General features: G+C 37.1%; 3 protein-coding genes across 4 annotated transcripts; 2 read left to right on the plus strand and 1 right to left on the minus strand.

The window, feature by feature from the left end:
* The first annotated feature begins 6,906 nt into the window (after nt 1-6,906).
* LOC130965945 (proteinaceous RNase P 1, chloroplastic/mitochondrial-like) lies at nt 6,907-10,107 on the plus strand. The gene is made up of 6 exons (XM_057890702.1): nt 6,907-8,463; nt 8,544-8,633; nt 8,716-8,897; nt 8,996-9,116; nt 9,268-9,336; nt 9,482-10,107. Exons 1-6 carry the CDS (start codon nt 6,907-6,909, stop codon nt 9,617-9,619), a joined length of 2,157 nt encoding a protein of 718 aa, XP_057746685.1. The 3' UTR covers nt 9,620-10,107.
* An 880-nt stretch (nt 10,108-10,987) lies between these two features.
* LOC130967974 (probable protein ABIL5) lies at nt 10,988-13,296 on the plus strand. Its single transcript, XM_057893040.1, has 8 exons — nt 10,988-11,191; nt 11,297-11,379; nt 11,558-11,705; nt 11,789-11,888; nt 11,973-12,009; nt 12,160-12,317; nt 12,412-12,476; nt 12,981-13,296. Exons 1-8 carry the CDS (start codon nt 11,099-11,101, stop codon nt 13,065-13,067), a joined length of 771 nt encoding a protein of 256 aa, XP_057749023.1. The 5' UTR covers nt 10,988-11,098; the 3' UTR covers nt 13,068-13,296.
* A 745-nt stretch (nt 13,297-14,041) lies between these two features.
* On the minus strand, nt 14,042-14,848 carry LOC130967975 (uncharacterized). Of its 2 annotated transcripts, none has more exons than XM_057893042.1 (2): nt 14,608-14,848; nt 14,042-14,515 (listed from the first exon to the last, which is right to left on the minus strand). In XM_057893042.1, the coding sequence occupies exons 1-2, from the start codon at nt 14,743-14,745 to the stop codon at nt 14,348-14,350; spliced, it is 306 nt and encodes a 101-aa protein (XP_057749025.1). In that variant the 5' UTR covers nt 14,746-14,848; the 3' UTR covers nt 14,042-14,347. The 2 variants fall into 2 exon arrangements, with proteins under 2 accessions (XP_057749025.1, XP_057749024.1); XM_057893041.1 differs by having other exon boundaries at nt 14,042-14,530.
* Nucleotides 14,849-18,046: the final 3,198 nt, after the last annotated feature.

Consider the following 18,046-nt stretch of genomic DNA (forward strand, 5'->3'; position numbering starts at 1 on the left):
CCATCCTCTCTTCTCCGTCTGTCATATGAAATCCTATAAGCGGTAACCCACTCTATTTGTATCTTTCAGTTTTCACTAATGCTGTCAGTTCTGTTCTTGTTACCAAAACAGGAAAAGCTCAGAACCAATATATTTCGTCAGTAAGGTTCTGCAAAATGCGGAAAATTGGTACCCGATACTAGAAAAACTAGCATTTGCCCTAATAATTACCTCACGACGACTACGACATTACTTCCAGAGCCACCGAATAATAGTTTGGACAAACCAACCATTAAGGCAAACCTGACAAGACCATACTTAGCAGGCCAACTCATCAAATGGTCCATCGAACTGTTCGAATATGATATTTCATACGAATCCCGCAAAGCCCTTCGAGCCCAAATACTGGCCGATTTCTTAGCCTAACTCACAACAGCTAGAAATGATCAGCAGTTTTGGGTACTATATGTCGACGAAGCAGTAAATGAACAAGGTTGCGGAGCAGGAATAATCCTCAAAAATAACCAAGGAGTTTATGTTGAGCAATCTATAACATTCCTTTTCAAGACAAGCAACAATCAATCAGAATACGAAGCATTCCTTGCAGGGCTGAGGTTGGCTAAAGACAGCAATGTCCAAAATATAAAAGTATACTGTGATTCACTTTTAGTAGTGCAATAGGTAAATGGCATTTTCCAGGTACGAGATCCACTTCTCGAACAGTACTTAGCTATGGTAAGAGAATTCATTAAATATATCCAAAATTTTAAGATTAACCACATACCTCGAGAAGAGAATAACAGGGCGGACATCCTATCCAAACTGGCTACTTCCAAAATTATGGAGGAAACACATATTCTATCACAACTAACGTTTGGAGAACCAAGCATTTTTAGTATCCATGTTTTCTCTATTTCAGATAAACAAGATTGGAGAACACCATACATCCGACACCTGACCACAGGGGAAATCTCGCCAACAGAGGAGAACCCAAAGCTATTCAAAAAGAGAGCGAGTCATTTTATCATGATCGGTGATGACCTATACAAAAAGGGATTTTCTAGACCCCTATTAAAATGCCTCCGGGAAGAGGAAGCCAGAACAGCCATGGACGAGACACATGAAGGAGTTTGTGGAATGCACATCAGAGGAAGGAGCTTAGCAACAAAAATCCTACGCGCTAGCTACCATTGGTAGACAATGAAAACGGATTGTGTGAAGAAAGTACAATACTACAAAAATTGCCAAAAATGTGCACCAATCACTCACACCACCGCTGAACTATTACATACCTTCGAGACGTCATGGCCCTTTGATAAGTGGGGGCTCGATATCCTCGGACCATTCCTAGTATCCAGAGGTCAGGTAAAATTCTTATTGGTCGGAATAGATTACTTTACCAAGAGGATCGAGGCTCAACCGTTAGTGAAGATAACTTTGAAAAATGTATAATGGTGCACGAAATTGCAATCATACTTTTACAATTCCGCACAACTAACCAGCAAGTGCATTGGGTCGTCCAAGTAATACCTTACGTGAGTAAGGGTCGATCCCACGGAGATTGTTGGCTTGAAGCAAGCTATGGTTATCTTGTAACTCTTAGTCAGGATATCAATAATTCTCAGGTTTAATTGTGAAAAGTAAAAGAACATGAAATAAATACTTGTGTTTTGCAGTAATGGAGAACAGGTTGAGGTTTTAGAGATGCTCTATCTTCTGAATCTCTACTTTCCTACTGTCTTCTTCTTCATGCACGCAAGGCTCCTTCCATGGCAAGTTGTATGTAGGGTTTCACCGTTGTCAATGGCTACCTCCCATCCTCTCAGTGAAAATGTTCAACGCGCTCTGTCACAGCACGGCTAATCATCTGTCGGTTCTCAATCAGGTTGGAATAGAATCCAGTGATTCTTTTGCGCCTATCACTAACGCCCAGCCCTGAGGAGTTTGAAGCTCGTCACAGTCATTCAATCATTGAATCCTTCTCAGAATACCACAGACAAGGTTTAGACCTTCCGGATTCTCTTGAATGCCGCCATCAATTCTAACTTATACCACGAAGATTCTGATTAAGGAATCCAAGAGATATTCACTCAATATAAAGTAGAACAGAGGTGGTTGTCAGGCACACGTTCATAGGTGAGAATGATGATGAGTGTCACGGATCATCACATTCATCAAGTTGAAGAACAAGTGATATCTTAGAATAGAAGCAAGCGTGATTGAATGAAAAACAGTAGTAATTGCATTAATCCATCAAGACACAGCAGAGCTTCTCACCCCCAACCATGGGGTTTAGAGACTCATGTCGTAGAAGATATAATAAGAAACGTGTAATGTGTCATGAGGTACAGATACAATAGCAAAAAGTCTTATTTATAATGAACTAGTGACCTAGGGTTTACAAGAATGAGTAAATGACGTAAAAATCCACTTCCGGGGTCCACTTGGTGTGTGCTTCGGCTAAGCATTGAAGCTTTCATGTGTAGAGACTTTTCCTGGAGTTAAACGCCAGCTTTTGTACCAGTTTGGGCGTTTAACTCCAACTTTTGTGCCAGTTCCGGCGTTAAACGCTGGGAATTCTGAAGCTGATTTGGAACGCCAATTTGGGCCATCAATTCTTGAGCAAAGTATGAACTATTATATATTGCTGGAAAGCCCAGGATGTCTAATTTCCAACGCAATTGAGAGCGCGCCAGTTGGGCTTCTGTAGCTCCAAAAAATCCACTTCAAGTGCAGGGAGGTTAGAATCCAACAGCATCTACAGTCCTTTTTCAGCCTCTGAATCAGATTTTTGCTCAGGTCCCTCAATTTCAGCCATAAAATACCTGAAATCACAGAAAAACACACAAACTCATAGTAAAGTCTGTAAAAGTAAATTTTAAATAATAACTAATCAAAATATAATAAAAACTAACTAAAATATACTAAAAACATACTAAAAAAAATGCCAAAAAGCGTATAAATTATCCGCTCATCATATAATCTTTCCTATGGAAATCTATAATATGCCGATACGGCATAATAGGTGACATTGTTACTGATAACGGTAGACAATTTATTGATAGAAACATAGTATCATTTTTGGCGAACTTTAAAATTAAGCATCATTTCTCCTTGGTAGAGCATCCACAAACAAATGGTATCGCCGAGGCAGCTAACAAAGTTATTTTGCAGGCCCTAAGGAAAAAGTTAGCTGATGCGAAAGGGCATTGGGCCGATCTTATACTGAAAATTCTATGGAGTTACAATAGAATGCCATACTTCACAACAAAAGAAACCCCATTTTGCCTCGTATATGGAGCAGAATCTATGATACTAGTGGAGATCGCACATGGGTCACTTAGGATCCAACCCAGAGCTGATGCAGACAATGAGCACATAAGGAGAGCCGAACTTGACACCATCGATGAAGATCGGATGATGGCCAGAATCAGGCAACAAGCAATGCAACATATTATCCAATGAAAGTACAACAAAAGAGTTCGGCCAAGAAAACTGGAAAAAGGCGACCTTGTCTTAAGGAAGATAGAAGACGTTCGCAAACCCACAGGACAGGGAAAGCTTGCCGCCTCATGGGAATGACCATTCTGAGTATCCAAAGTGCATGGACGAGGTGCATACTCCTTGTAAACACTGGAAGGAACCGAACTACCAAACACATGGAATATATCCTCATTACGTTTCTATTACATGTAATAATGTGAATCTGAAAGGTACTCTTTTTCCTACCACCGAAGTTTTATCCCAAAAAGCCAGGGTTTTACTCGGGGAGGTTTTAACGAGGCCATTCACTTCACATCTCTAATCCAAATAGTCATTGTAAAGTTCTACTATCATCTATAAACATCAAATACCATTCAAATTCAAAAGACAAGTCAAATATTTATAAAATAGTATACAAAACACTGGCCAATTTGTCAAATGGTCATCCAAAAGATCGCAAAAACGAATAGTTATACAAAATACAAATTGCCAGAATTAACTATCTTTTTTAACAGAAGCAACATTATCCCCCTCAGCTTCCTCATCGACTTCATCGTCAACCAACTTCCCGTCCACGACAATCTTCGTGACGTCCAACTTCCCCACATCAAAATTAGGAGAAAACACGGTCACCTGGCCAACAACTCGGTAAAAGCCAGCGGCAAATTTCTCAACCAAATGTTCCTCTAGCTCATGCACTCTAGCAATCAACTGTCCTTTCTCTTCATCAGCAGTCCTAATTTGCCCCTACAGAGCCCGAACCTGCTCCTGAAGTTGGGTCACTTCCAACTCCAAAATTTCATCTTCAAGGTAACTTCCACAACCACTTTGTCCCTCTCTTTAAGAGAATTTTCCAGCTCTAAAATCTTGTTCTCGTCCTTTCTTTTCGCTTTTCCCCGAAGCTCAGTAGTCCAGCCCAAACACAACATCCTGGCACCAATCACCTAACACAAAAATATGTGAAGAACGACAAAAGCAGCATATCCATAAACAAACGACAAAGGCAAAAAATATAAATATACCTGCAGATAATGGCCAACGGCCTCCTGACTGACGTCCTTCAACATAGCAACATCGACGGGATGCTGACCCACCTTATCTGATAACTCGGCGAAAGGAAACTGTTCACTCTAACCAGAACGAGCACTAACGCCCCTAGAAAAGCTATGAAGGCGTAGCTTTTTTCCCAACTCAACATCCGTCCCAAAATTAGCTTCAGCACTAGAAAGAACTTCCAGAGATATTTCAGAATTAGGATTTTTCCTTTTCAAATGTCCAGCAATGGACTAAGCAGCTTCAACTATAGGTCCTGAACCCTTCTCAGCGACCTCGACAGTGCTCTCTTTCCTCTCTTTCTTTCTCTTATCTAAGTATGATCTCATGCGAGCAGAGGATAAGCTCGGGACTTTTCCACCTACAGAAAAGAAGAAATTTAAGCCAAAACTAACAAACATCAGAAATGAAATATGATTGATCAAACACAATATTTTACCAATATAGCTTTCTAGAGCAGTTTTATCCCCCTCAAATTTCAAAAGCTCAAAAATCGACAATAGTTTTCCTGCTGAGAAACTCTCCAGCAAAAAGTCTAAAATCAAATTCTCCTCGTCCCCACGTCCAGGGGCATCTAAAATTTTCATAGGTTCAGGACACCAATACAAAGGAAATTTTTCTATCAGCTCATCATCCAGTAAAAAGGATATTCTGACTCACTAGATCCTATTTTTACATACAATTCTTTAAAACTCTTAAAAGAAGATTTGTACAAAATAAATAGGGCTCACCCAGGTAACTACTGAGATATACCCAGAGCCCCTTGCAAACTCCTTTCGACTGAAATAGTGAAAAAAACAAAGTCAAAGTAGGAGGAGTCCCTAAGAATGCCATTAGGCACTTGAAATCACGCAAGAAGGCCCACGAGTTCGGATGTAATTGTGAGGGACCGTAGTTCAACTACGTTAAGACTTTGCATTCAAAACCAGTAAAAGGAACCCTAATCCCTAACTCAAAAAAAATGCGTGTAAAAATAAAAGTATACCCAATCTCCCCTTCTCTCGCAAACCATGTCCCCCGCATTGTAGAGAAGAAATTCAACCCCTGCTACAGTACCAGCCCTAATGTACCTACTGAGCGACAAGCAAGAAACTTTTTTCTACACTATCATACAAAAAAGAACGACACTTGACATCAGCGTGAATCCACGCATAAATATCATCCTTTACTTCAACCACTTTGTCACTATCTTTTTCCTTTTTTTCTCTTGCCATAGTAGAAACAAGCAAAAGAGACAATAAAGGAAAACTAACCTCTTGATGTCATGCTGCTTCAAACTTGGCAAAAATAGGTGGCTTATAGTCGTGCAAATGAGAGTAACACCCTCACACCATTAAAACACAAATCACGACAACTAATAATTATTGACCGTCTGATTTAGAAACTGTCCAATTGAACCATCAAGTGAATACACGGCCCTGATTGAAACTTCCCAAAAATAAAGTAATAACTGCGGTAATAATACCACAAATGATTGCCATTACCAAAACAACATTAAATGAAAGCCCAAGATTTCAAAGGTTTGCGCGTTGAGCTTGGGGGCTACCAACCTTACACCGTTCCGAGATATAAGTGTCGGGAAAAGCTCAACTTGCTCTCCACAATAGCAAGTCAAGCTTAGGGGCTATGATCCGCACCCGAGATACTTGAACAAATAGGGTTATATCTCGGAACTCCTGATTTGAAAATCAAAATATCTCTATAAAGTAACTGTTACAACACACCTCCATGGCTTCAACGCATAACTCAGCACGAACAGAATCAGCCGAAAAAATGCTCGTATCAAATCCCGAATAGTTCGGAAGAGCCGGTTCAGCACAACCTCTCCCGAAAGATAATAAATAGGGATCATCACAAGCATAGAGGCACAACTAGGATCAAAAGAAAAGAACAGTATACAGCAAGACATAATTCTTGAGATTAAGGTTTTATATTATCGTATCTATGAACTGACTTGAGTGTCGGAACCCTTTTTGCAGGTACTCCACACTACTCGGATTGAGAAGGATCTTAAGGTGCAGCGCACGAAAGAAATGCATCACAAACACCGTTCCAACTGCATTTGACCTATATCTCGGAATAAAGTTCCTCGCAAGAACAATATATTTTGATGTTTAGATTTAAATGTGAAATTTTAATGATAAAATATAAATAAGTTATTATGTGAGTGTAAAATTTTAAATTTTATTATTATATCTGTCATTAAATTTAAATATTAAAACATTTATATTATATTTTTAATTATTTTATTTTATTTTTTATTAAACTGGTCGATCATGGTTAAATTATTAAACGGTTGAACCAGTCATTTGACCGTTCATTGACCGGTTCAATTCTCCCGATCTTCGTTATCACCTTCAAAGCTCGGAGAGGTGAAGGGAAAAGCCACACATGGCCACCTTCAACACACTCCAACCCCAACGCCTTCTCTCATTTTCCCTCTCTTCTTTTTCTTCCTCTTCCTCCTTTCCTCTTAGAAACCCCTTCCAACTCACATCACGTGTTTCTTCACATCATCCTCACGAGACCATCTCTTTCAAACAAAAACGACGCCAACAACAACAACATCAAACCGGGCCTGGCTACTCTTCGGTCAAATCTCTAGTTGAAACACCAACCAGAAACTCAGTGAAACCTGACCCTGACACCAGGTTCAATAGGAGAACACGTGATTACAGAGACAGAACCGCTTCTTCTTCCTCTACCTTGAGTGATAGTAGTAGTGGCACACAAGCGGTTACTGAGAGATGGCAGAAGAAGGAGAAGGAGAATCTGGTGAACATGACGGCGGAGGAGCAGGACAAGAAGAATAAGAAGAAGAGGAAGAAGAAAGATCAAGATTCGCCAGAGTTGAAGTTGCGGGTTGCTCTTGATATGTGCTCCAAAAGAGGGGATGTGATGGGAGCATTGTCCTTATATGACTCAGCTCTTGCTAAAGGGGTCAAGTTGGGCCAGCACCATTACACCGTTCTCTTGTATCTTTGTTCTTCTGCTGCTGTTGGTGTTGTTCGACCCGCTAAAAGTGGAACCGGTTCTCGAACTTTGAATGCATTGCTTTCATCAGCCACTGATGAGGCCAATGATTCAGCAGAGTTGAATTATGCTTCAGACAGTGAAGTCTTGGTGTCAGCTTTCAATTCTGCTGAGAAATCAGGAAACCCTTTTGCAAATGAGGATTCTTCGTTTGTAAAAGATGGTTCTAGCTCTAGCAGACAAGAAGATCACGGAATTATGGTTAGTGAGGATGTCAAGAAATATGCACTACAGAGAGGGTTCGAAATATATGATAGTATGTGTTTGGATAAGGTCCAAGTGAATGAAGCTGCATTGACATCTGTGGCTAGAATGGCCATGTCCATGGGAGATGGTGATAGGGCTTTTGAGATGGTGAAGCAGATGAAGATCATGGGGATAAATCCTCGGTTACGGTCTTATGGTCCTGCTCTATCTACCTATTGTAGTAATGGAGAAATAGATAAAGCATTTGATGTTGAAAAGCACATGCTTGACGATGGCGTCTACCCTGAAGAGCCTGAATTGGAGGCACTCTTAAGGGTAAGCGTACAAGCCGGCAAGGGTGACAAGGTATACTATGTGTTGCATAAACTAAGGAGTAGTGTAAGGAAAGTCTCACCTTCTACTGCATCTTTGATTGTTGATTGGTTTAAGGGTAGCCAGGCTTCTAGATTAGGGAAAAGAAAATGGGATATAAGATCAATAAAGGAAGCAATGGAAAATAGTGGTGGAGGTTGGCATGGACAAGGTTGGTTGGGAAAGGGAAAATGGGAAGTTTCTCATACAACAATTGGAGATGATGGAATGTGTAAATGCTGTGGAGTGCACTTAGCCACTATTGATCTTGATCCTATTGAAACTGAGAATTTTGCTAAGTCAGTGGCATCCATTGCTGTGATGAGGGAGAAAAAGTTGAACTTTCAGAAATTTCAAGTAAGCAACTAGATAATGTATTTTAGTTCTGGTCTCATTTTACATGGATGCAGTGGAATGAATAGAATTGTGAATTGCAGGCCTGGCTTGACAACCATGGACCTTTTGAAGCAGTAGTAGATGCTGCAAATGTAGGTCTATTCCGTCAAAGGAAATTCAAGCCATCCATGGTAAATTACTGAATGTGCAAAATATTCAGCTTTTATGCATGCTGTGACTGTTGATTAATTTTTTCTGAGGTGAAACCTTTAGGTCAATGCTGTTGTTAATGGAATACGGCAAAAGCTCCCTTCAAGAAAATTTCCCCTTGTTATTTTGCATCATCGTCGAATCAAAGGAGAGAAAATGGGTGAACCAATCAACAGGGCGCTAATTGATAGGTGGAATAATGCTGATGCACTCTATGCAACACCTACAGGATCAAATGATGACTGGTAAGAACAATATAGGATGATATAATTTCAACAACTTATTCATTCACAATTTCAATAAATTATGCATATCATCCTTCATTTGCTAACCTTTGCTTCAGGTATTGGTTGTATGCAGCTATAAAATTTAAATGCTTACTTGTTACAAACGATGAGATGAGAGATCATCTATTTCAGCTTCTGGGAAATGATTTCTTCCCCAAGTGGAAAGAGAGGCATCAGGTGAGCAAAGAAAGTTTTTCTATCAATGCTTTGTTTTGATAGTCTTGCTGCATGCTTTTTGTATAATATATTTGATTAAATAGGGGTATGATTTATCGCCATTAATTCTATTACCATAATTCTAACACTAGTATCCTTGTTCAAATTTAAGGTACGGTTCAGTTTCACTGATTCTGGTCCGCAGTTTCACATGCCGCCTCCTTGTTCTGTTGTAATTCAGGTACTGGAAAGCTCTTTAGAACATCAGGGAGCTAATATTTTCATCTTTTGTGTTTTCCTAAAAAATGTGAAGCTGAATAGAAAAAATGGATATGTAAAGAGAAGAAAATGAGAAGGGAATATAACATGGCATATTTGGTTAGCAGGAATCAGAGCAAGGCCACTGGCATGTTCCAATTGAGACAGAAGTTAACTATGAATCAGAGAGAAGATGGTTGTGCATTACCCGCTCGACCTCAGGCATGGTTTGTGAAGATTCTTCAACGGCTACTGGAAATAACTGAAGGCTTAATCACTGAGGATTGTATCTCGTACATATTGTTTCCATTGTTCCTTTTAGAACTCTACAGTTTACAATGTCATTGGCTATTGTTGTTTCAATGAAATTACTGATATCAGTTTACTCATTACTTAGTTTAATAACTCTGCATATCACTTCAATGGTGAATAACATGATATTCTGATCCTTTAAATTAGACTCTAATCAGGGGAATTTGCAAGATCAGCTCTTACAACTACAACCGCTTCTACCAAGGAGTTACAATGCAACAGCAGAATATTGGCAAGCGCAAAGAGCTTAAGGAATCACCTCGAGAAATGTACAAAAATTTATATTTTTTAAGCATTGTTGTCCTAATATACAAACTCGGATATTACCTAAAATTGCGGCTGTAGGATAGATTGCTGGTTGTACCATTGATTTTCATATATGAAGTTCAATTGTCATTTTTCAAGTATACTGAACTATGAATTAGAAAATTAACTGGGTATGTTCATGATTGCTATAGAATAATCTTTTTTATTTTTGGAAGGGTCAAGTTACATTAGGGGCTTAAACCCGAGACCTCTTAGCGAGAAGGGAGGACATATGCTGTTTGAGTTACGACTCATTGGCATAAATTAATCACTGTTCAACAAAATTTAAGCAAGAAAATGGGCCCAATCGCTGAAGCTGGCCTTGGGTCTAGCAAATCCAAACGACCCATGATAGGAACTTTGTATTAGTATATGACCAAAAACCAGTAAGGTGCTGTGGCTTGTGTATTATTTGTATTTCACATGACATGAGGTATTGCACGTTCTAATGCTGTTTATGCCAAGCACAGTTAAGCTCTCCACCCTCCAACAAGTCATGTGCAATTCAAAATATAAAGATAACATGAAATTATTGATTCCTGTTTCTCTTATCGTTTTCAGAGAGGTAGATTGATGCGTTACCTTTCTTTTGGCCCCGGAAATTGCTGCATATTATATAATATTTACTACTGACCGCAACACTGCAAGGCATCTATTTAAAAACTGAGATATAACAATCAAACTGTAGTGAGGAGTGAGCAGCTCTAATTTGTGTGTGTCAATTTTTAAACGGACATAATCTCTTTATTTTCTGTCATTACATTATATGCTGAGTCGTTTTACCTTGTTTTTTTTTTTCTTTTTAAGCACAAAAGTAGGTAAAGACAGAAAATCACGGGAATGAAACTGTTTATTTGTCATGATCCTCTATGTTGGCTAGCCATGGCTGCAGAACCTTTTTATAAGGGGGCTTGTGAGTTATGTGTTTGTCTATTCTGTCATATCACATATGCCTCCAAAATCTATACAATATAGTATTTCTTGATTTGTCATAATTGGACACAATACATGCACAATTCTCGGTCAAAAAAGAAGCATTTAGACCCTATGTTTGCTTCTTTTTCATTACAATCTGTGCCTTCACTACTTCAAATTAGTATTTCATCCAGAGAGTCAGTAACTGCATCATGGAGATGAATTTGAACTCTTGTTCCTATGAAAATCCTGCACAAGCTGAGGATAGGGTAGAAGAAATCATGCACTTTGACGAGTCTCTCAAGGTTCACATCCATATATATCATATATATTCCATACTCTCTTAGCAATGCCATATCGACCAATTGTTCAGAAAAGTTGCATCTTTGTATTGTTGATGGTTGTTTCAGGAGCTAAGGGCGCTGCGGTCTCAGCTTCACGACGCTGCAGAGTATTGTGAAGCAACATTCCTGAACAGCAAAGAGAGAAGCATGTGAGTCCTACAATACAACATTCACCATGCTCAAACATTATTTTCTCCAGTATTGGTTTCTGTTATGTTTAGTGAATTTTTTTACTCTTAGATGTACAAACTACAAATTGATAAAACATTCTAAGTAAATTTGTATGAATAATTGAAAATGACTGATTGGATTTTATAAGGGTTGCAGTGTGGTGGAAAATACAAAGGACTACATACGCAAGACAATGGTCACTGTTGTTGATCATCTTGGAAATGTCTCAGCTAAACTTGATGGCCTTATTTCTCAGACAAATGCGTTTTCTGAAGCTGAGTCACGAGTCCAATGCCTCAAACAAGTTAGCGCTATTGCTTTGCTACATGAAAATCATAAATTTATTCAAAGAAGTATGCTAATGAAGACTATGCATGCTTTTGACAGAGACTCCTCTCATGCGAACAATATGCTCATACAACTGGTCTTTCAAAAATGCAATTTTGCGACAACGTGAAAAGGTATCATAAACGTTATCTATCATCACGTAAGTATTTCGTAACACTCAAAACTTTTCAAATCAATTCCTATTTTATATGGTTTATTATTTTCAAGTATTTTCCATGATCAGCACCTTCACTTGAGAGATCAAACAAAGACAAATTAAGGTACCACTTCAATCCTTAATAGCCGAATCTAATAGAGTAATATGTCTGACCACAAGTCAGAATCAAGAAACACCATGCTTAATCTATGAATGTGAAAGAGATTTTTATACATCTATGCTTGATATTTATGGTTTTGGCACCTTAATGCAGAGATTCTGAAAGTCAAAATCCACCAAAGAGTGAAGAAAAACATGTACCAGAGGCTCTTGTGGATTTGCCACTTTTTATGTATACTTGCAAACCATGCCCAGCTTCTAAATTGAAGCAAACAACCGCTTCAAATAAGGGGCATCACAACTTGGCCACGGGTAACAAATGCTATTACACATGTTTGTTCTCATAATTTTCTTTTATTTTTCTCTTAACAAAAGTTTCCTTTCCAAATTCCATCTTAAACAACAGTGGTACCTGTTCAGGATGGTTTAGAAGTCTTAACAAAAGTTCCAAATTCCTCATTTCATTTCCATGTGAGTGCCTGCTCTATATCTAAGATAGCGTTTGGTAGAGAGATAGAGACTGAAAGACTGAGATTGAAAGACAGAGACTAAGAGACAGAGATCCAAATAAATTTTAGTATTCTATTTGGTGCAAAGTGAGAGACAGAAATTGAAACAAGAATAAAGTTCTAATTTAATTTGCATAAATGATAAAATTGGAATTAATTAATTGAAATGAAAGTATTTTAGGTATAAAATGTTATTAAAATTTCAGTCTCTGTCTCTAAAAATTTCAGTTCCCTGTGTCCCTACTTTTTGGAGGTACTGAAATATTGAAATTTTAGGAACAGAGACAGAAATTTTAGTACTAGTCTCTGACCCAACAAACATGATAATGTGTTCCAGTCTCCCAGCCTCTGTCTCAGTACCTCAAAACAAATGCTACTTAATATCATGGTAGATTGATCTGCATAATATGAAGTTGATCACTCTGTAATCCACTAATTTGTATCATTGATTTTCAATTTTGGGTAGAGTACCCAGAAGGTTGGACGCCACAGGAGATCCTCGCATGGTAGTGACCTCTTATGGCGCATGCGACGTTCTAGACGAATCCAGTGAAAGACTTGACACCATATTCACCTGTTAGTTCCTTAAGGGAAATGTTATTCTTTTCTTTTTTTTGGTCCTTGTAAGTTGTATCACAAACATTTCCTGCTCTTCTTCACGTATGACAATGCAGTGTTAATTAAAGTGTCTTATGTAGTAAGCAAATATTTGTATAATTGTGGTGTGATTCTGGAATAGTGCGATATTTTAACTACAAAATAGGGTAAATAAATATCTTCACAACAAAAATTTATTGTGGCAGGTTCCACAATTTATGTTTTGCTCCAACAATTTTCTGTTTATTCTGTTACAATACATGATGATGATATCACATGTAATTGTTGCAATTCCAAACTCACAGCATGTGAGTTGTAACCCTTTACAATTGCGATCTGGTTTGTGACTTATTTAACGCTTGAATAGTTGTATGTGATATATATCCCTTTCTGCGGGCCTGCGGGCCTCGTTGAAAATAAATGATATAACGACAAACAAACAAGTGAGACTGAGAAGGGAACAAGCAAAGATATGCGATCTTTGATCTTACTTTAATTTCTTCTTTTTGCTAATATCATCACAACAAAACTCTTGTTAAAATGGTAAGTAACCCCATTGTGTTAAAAGGAGGAAATGAATATATTCTCTTAGACTGTGTGGGAAGCTGAGCCAGGGACACAGATTCATGTTTGACACATAAGACATAAATAGAAATATTGTTTCTAAAAATATTGAATTGGTGTATTTTATATCAATCTTAATAGTAAAGACACAGAAATTTAATACTAGCAAATGACACAATTTATTTTTCATTTTTTCCTTTGTTATTTTTGTTAATTTTTCATCAATATATTTTTATCTCAAAATTTTTTAATAAAAAAATGAGAATAAATTAAATTTTTATAATTTGTTCTACTTTATCACTAAACAGAATACAAAAACACTAAATTTTGTGTATATATCATTTATGTCTTATTTTCAGTGTCTTATCTTATTATATTCGGAGAAACAAACGCAGGTTAACACGACAGGAAATAAGAATGAATAAAGCAAGGAGAACATACATTTTAATTGAGAGCAATGCTAGGGCCAGCAATATTTGTGATTAGTAGCCATTAACTAGCCATCAATGATGATTTGATGGTGTGAGATTTGTGTGAGATTTCATTCAATGGCTCACATTTCTCTGCTGGTTACATGATAGGCCAGAATGCAATAAAATTGCTGGCCCTAGACTTTTCCTTTAATTAATTATGGTTTGATTGATACACTTGAGATGATAAAGAAAACCTATGCTATGTTACAGAAAGAGAAGAGAGATCAGAGGAGGTTCCCTTGTATATAAGGAAATTAAGGGTCTCAAGAGCAAAATAGATGAAAGTGCCAGGTGAATGGGTGAAGAAGCACCCAAAATTGAAACCCACCACACATTGCCATCCCATTCCATACACCTTATCAAATTCCTTCAGATCAAAAAACTACTTCATGAATCATGATTATTGATTGGATCAATACATACACAAATACAAAAGTACATTAATGATTAATTAATTACCTTCTTGATGTGAGCAGCAATAGAGATGCAATCATGAACATCATAAAGGTCAAGGGCCTTAGAAGCACATGCCATGGCCTGGATTTGCATCTTTAACGGCATGTCAGTTTCTTTCACCATACCTTTCCCTTCCAACATCTTAATATTCCTTCTTCCGCCAGAAGGGCTTGCTTATGAAGCTTAGCTTCCAACATTGCCTTGCCTTGCCAATTCAGAGATTTTATAGATGCAGATGAAATGGCACCATTTTGTAATTCACACGTAACCTCCTCAGTTTCCTTTTCTAAATCTTCATTTCCCCCCATAACAATAGATTTCAATTAATTTTTTAATGTATGACGACACGTAAAAATTAAATTCTTTATTTTTTATACTAAGTAACAAGTGATGTACTTTCGAAATATTGAATAGTTCCTCAAGATACGTATTTCACTCACACAGTAGAAAGAGAGAGAAGTCTAAGTGCTAATATTTTTTGTTAAAATTTGGTCTACACTTATTTATCAAAAGAAAAATGAATAATTATATGTTATTAGATGTTATCTGGCACTATTAAAAATATTAATAATAACTAATTGATAATTAAACATCACAAATTTTAGTGACCCCATCACTCTTCGAAAAAAAATATAATAGCTATTGCCGTTTAAGTTTTGTGCCATACAAAATTATAAGATTGAATTTTAATGAATCTAAAATTAGGATTTAATTGTAAAATCTCTTTGTATATTTGAATGGCACTAATAAGACAAAGATTTTTTAGTTTTCAAGTATGTTTGACCATTTTTTTTAAGTAAAAAAAATACTAAAAATAAAGAACATTTCTTAAAATAATTATATTTTTCTTTAAAAAAAAAATTATTTTAGTTTTAGCGAAAAGATGTTTTAAATAAGAAAAATATAGGTAGACAATAAAAATATTAAACAATGTGAACAATTGATATATCAGATATTCAATTTATTAGGTGTGCGAATGGTTATTTTAATATTAAGATATAAGTGGATAATTTAGAAATATAGTATATTTTTATTTTATTAGGCCAACTTTAAAATTTTTTATTCAAATTGTTCACAAAAATTATTGGCTACCTAATAAAATCTTTTAAATAATAAATAGTTTATCAGATGTCATTTTTTAAAATGTACACACTGATTTTAATGGTTACTTCATTGTTTGATAATGATCAACTTGCTTTACAACCATAATATGAATAAGTTAAAAGATTATATAACAACTTAATTATATATTATTGCATCAATGCATAAATAACAATATTATAAAATTTCCACTACACTAAATAAATAACAATACGGTTTTTTTGTTTAATCTGTGTATCCAGATCCAAGGATTACTGCACCGTCTATCCACGGATTACCACAAATCAGAGTCGCAACCTTTGTGCTTGACGTAGCATTTTGCACTCATTCTGCCTTTACTCTACTAAATAAATATAACTTCCGTTTTGGAGAAGTTATTAATATTCATGTGGGTGTCGCATAGACTAAAACTCTAAAATAGTTTTTGAAATTGAATTCCTACACTAAATTAATTTCTAGAGTTTCAGTTGTATTAATAATATTTTTGAGATTGATTTTCGAGTACTATAATGGTCCTTCAACTTGTTTTTGATAAAAATTCAGCAAACGGAGCAATGAATTAATACCACCAATATCACACTAAACACATGTAAAAAGCAAATGCTACGTCGTTTTGTTATATTTGGGCATCAAAACAGTTTGTACACACAAAATTTTCATCAGGGTTAGACTTGTTTTTCTTCCCCACTTTTTCTTTTTTATTTTTTTTTAAGGAAAAAACTCAATATAACAAGGTGGAGCATATAAAATACTAAACAACTTGACAACTTTAGTCATGACAATTTCTAGTTATCTTCGGCATTGTCATCAACAACCATAGGGTTCACCTAGGGGTGGCAAAGCGGGCTGGCCCGCCCCAATTCGCCCCGTCCCGCCTAGACCCGCCTCATAAACGGGGTGGATCGGCCCGCCCCGTCAACTAAAATGGGTTTAAAATGCTAGCCCGCCCCGCTTTATGGCGGATTGGCGGGTTGGCGGGCTAGCCCGCTTGACTCTTTTTTTTTTTTAAAAATAAAATTCATTAAAATTAATCAAAAAATAATAATTAAAAAATAAAATACAAATAAAAAATAGTCAAATTATAATATAATTTGTTTATTATTTTTTTTAATTTTTAACTTCAATAAAATTGTTCAAAATAATATTTGTCAATAAAATTATCTTTATTTTAAAAAATAAGTCACATAATTTGAGCATATATACGAAATTGTAAAATAAAATAAATAAAGTTAATAACTAAAAGAAGAATAAAAATAAAAAATGAAAAAAAAGTGTTTAAAAATTCTATAATTATTAATTTTATAATAGTTACCACTATTTTATTTAATAAAAAAAAGAAAAATATAAAGCTTCGGCCCGGCGGACCGGCCCGCCCCGCCCCGCCAAAACCCGCCAATTTGGCGGTGCGGGTTTGGCGGGTTTTTTTAATTTGGCGGGTTCGAAATCCTAGCCCGACCCGCTTTTTTAGCGGGTTTTGCGTATCGGCCCGGCGGGCTCGACCCGTTTTGCCACCCCTAGGTTCACCACCACTCCACTCATCGAAGAGGAAGAAGGATCTACTAATAATATCCACCACACGTGAACTTTGATTCCTGAAGATTCTATCGTTCTGTTCTAGCCAAACTGTCCAGATAACAGCAAAGAAGCCAATCACCCACCTCCTCCTCTCACCTCTTCTTGCTGCAGCATTCGTCCAGCTTTCAAAGTATTGTTTGAGTGTACCAGGCATGGTCCATTTCCTTCCAAGAGCGAATAGCCAAGCACACCACACCTGTCAGGAAATCTCACAACCAGCAAGCAAATGAAAAGCAGAATCCACAGACTTACCACATAAGATATATGTACGATCATTTGGGTTAATTACACCTAATCTACACAGTCGGTCCTTAGTATTCACCCTCCCCACCAACACAAACCAAGAGAATAACTCGATCCTTGGTGGAACGAAACCCTTCCAAATTGCACTTGTGAAGCTATAGCTTGTTATTTTCTCCGGGAGAACCGCTTCCTGCAACACCTGCACAGATGAGTTAGTCGAATAAATACCAGATCTATCAAATTTCCAGACCACTCTGTCCTCCCTCTCAGATGTTAGCTGAACAGACTGTAAAACCTGATGGAGTTGGTTTACTAGTACCAACTCCCACTGAAAAAGCTCTCTCCTCCATTGAAAATTCCATATCCACTCTAGTCCATCCCAAAACCCACAATCCCCAATAACAGAACCTTTGAGGTTTGAGACCGAGAAAAGCATTGGACACAACTCTTTAAGAACACCGTGAGATAACCAGATATCCTCCCAGAACCGTACTGTTCTGCCATTCCCTACATCCATATACAA

This window comes from Arachis stenosperma, chromosome 3 (genome assembly GCF_014773155.1).
Source record: "Arachis stenosperma cultivar V10309 chromosome 3, arast.V10309.gnm1.PFL2, whole genome shotgun sequence".
Lineage (NCBI taxonomy): Eukaryota > Viridiplantae > Streptophyta > Magnoliopsida > Fabales > Fabaceae > Arachis > Arachis stenosperma.

Excerpts from the sequence above, each read along its gene's own strand:
- LOC130965945 (XM_057890702.1), top strand. The coding sequence starts at position 6,907 with ATGGCCACCTTCAACACACTCCAACCCCAACGCCTTCTCTCATTTTCC. Across the intron at positions 8,464-8,543 it reads TGAACTTTCAGAAATTTCAA|GCCTGGCTTGACAACCATGG; the intron begins GTAAGCAACTAG and ends TGTGAATTGCAG. Across the intron at positions 9,337-9,481 it reads CTTGTTCTGTTGTAATTCAG|GAATCAGAGCAAGGCCACTG; the intron begins GTACTGGAAAGC and ends TTTGGTTAGCAG.
- LOC130967974 (XM_057893040.1), top strand. The coding sequence starts at position 11,099 with ATGGAGATGAATTTGAACTCTTGTTCCTATGAAAATCCTGCACAAGCT. Across the intron at positions 11,706-11,788 it reads GAGTCCAATGCCTCAAACAA|AGACTCCTCTCATGCGAACA; the intron begins GTTAGCGCTATT and ends TGCTTTTGACAG. Across the intron at positions 12,318-12,411 it reads GCATCACAACTTGGCCACGG|TGGTACCTGTTCAGGATGGT; the intron begins GTAACAAATGCT and ends CTTAAACAACAG.
- LOC130967975 (XM_057893041.1), bottom strand. The coding sequence starts at position 14,745 with ATGTTGGAAGGGAAAGGTATGGTGAAAGAAACTGACATGCCGTTAAAG. Across the intron at positions 14,531-14,607 it reads TTGCTGCTCACATCAAGAAG|TTTTTTGATCTGAAGGAATT; the intron begins GTAATTAATTAA and ends TTCATGAAGTAG.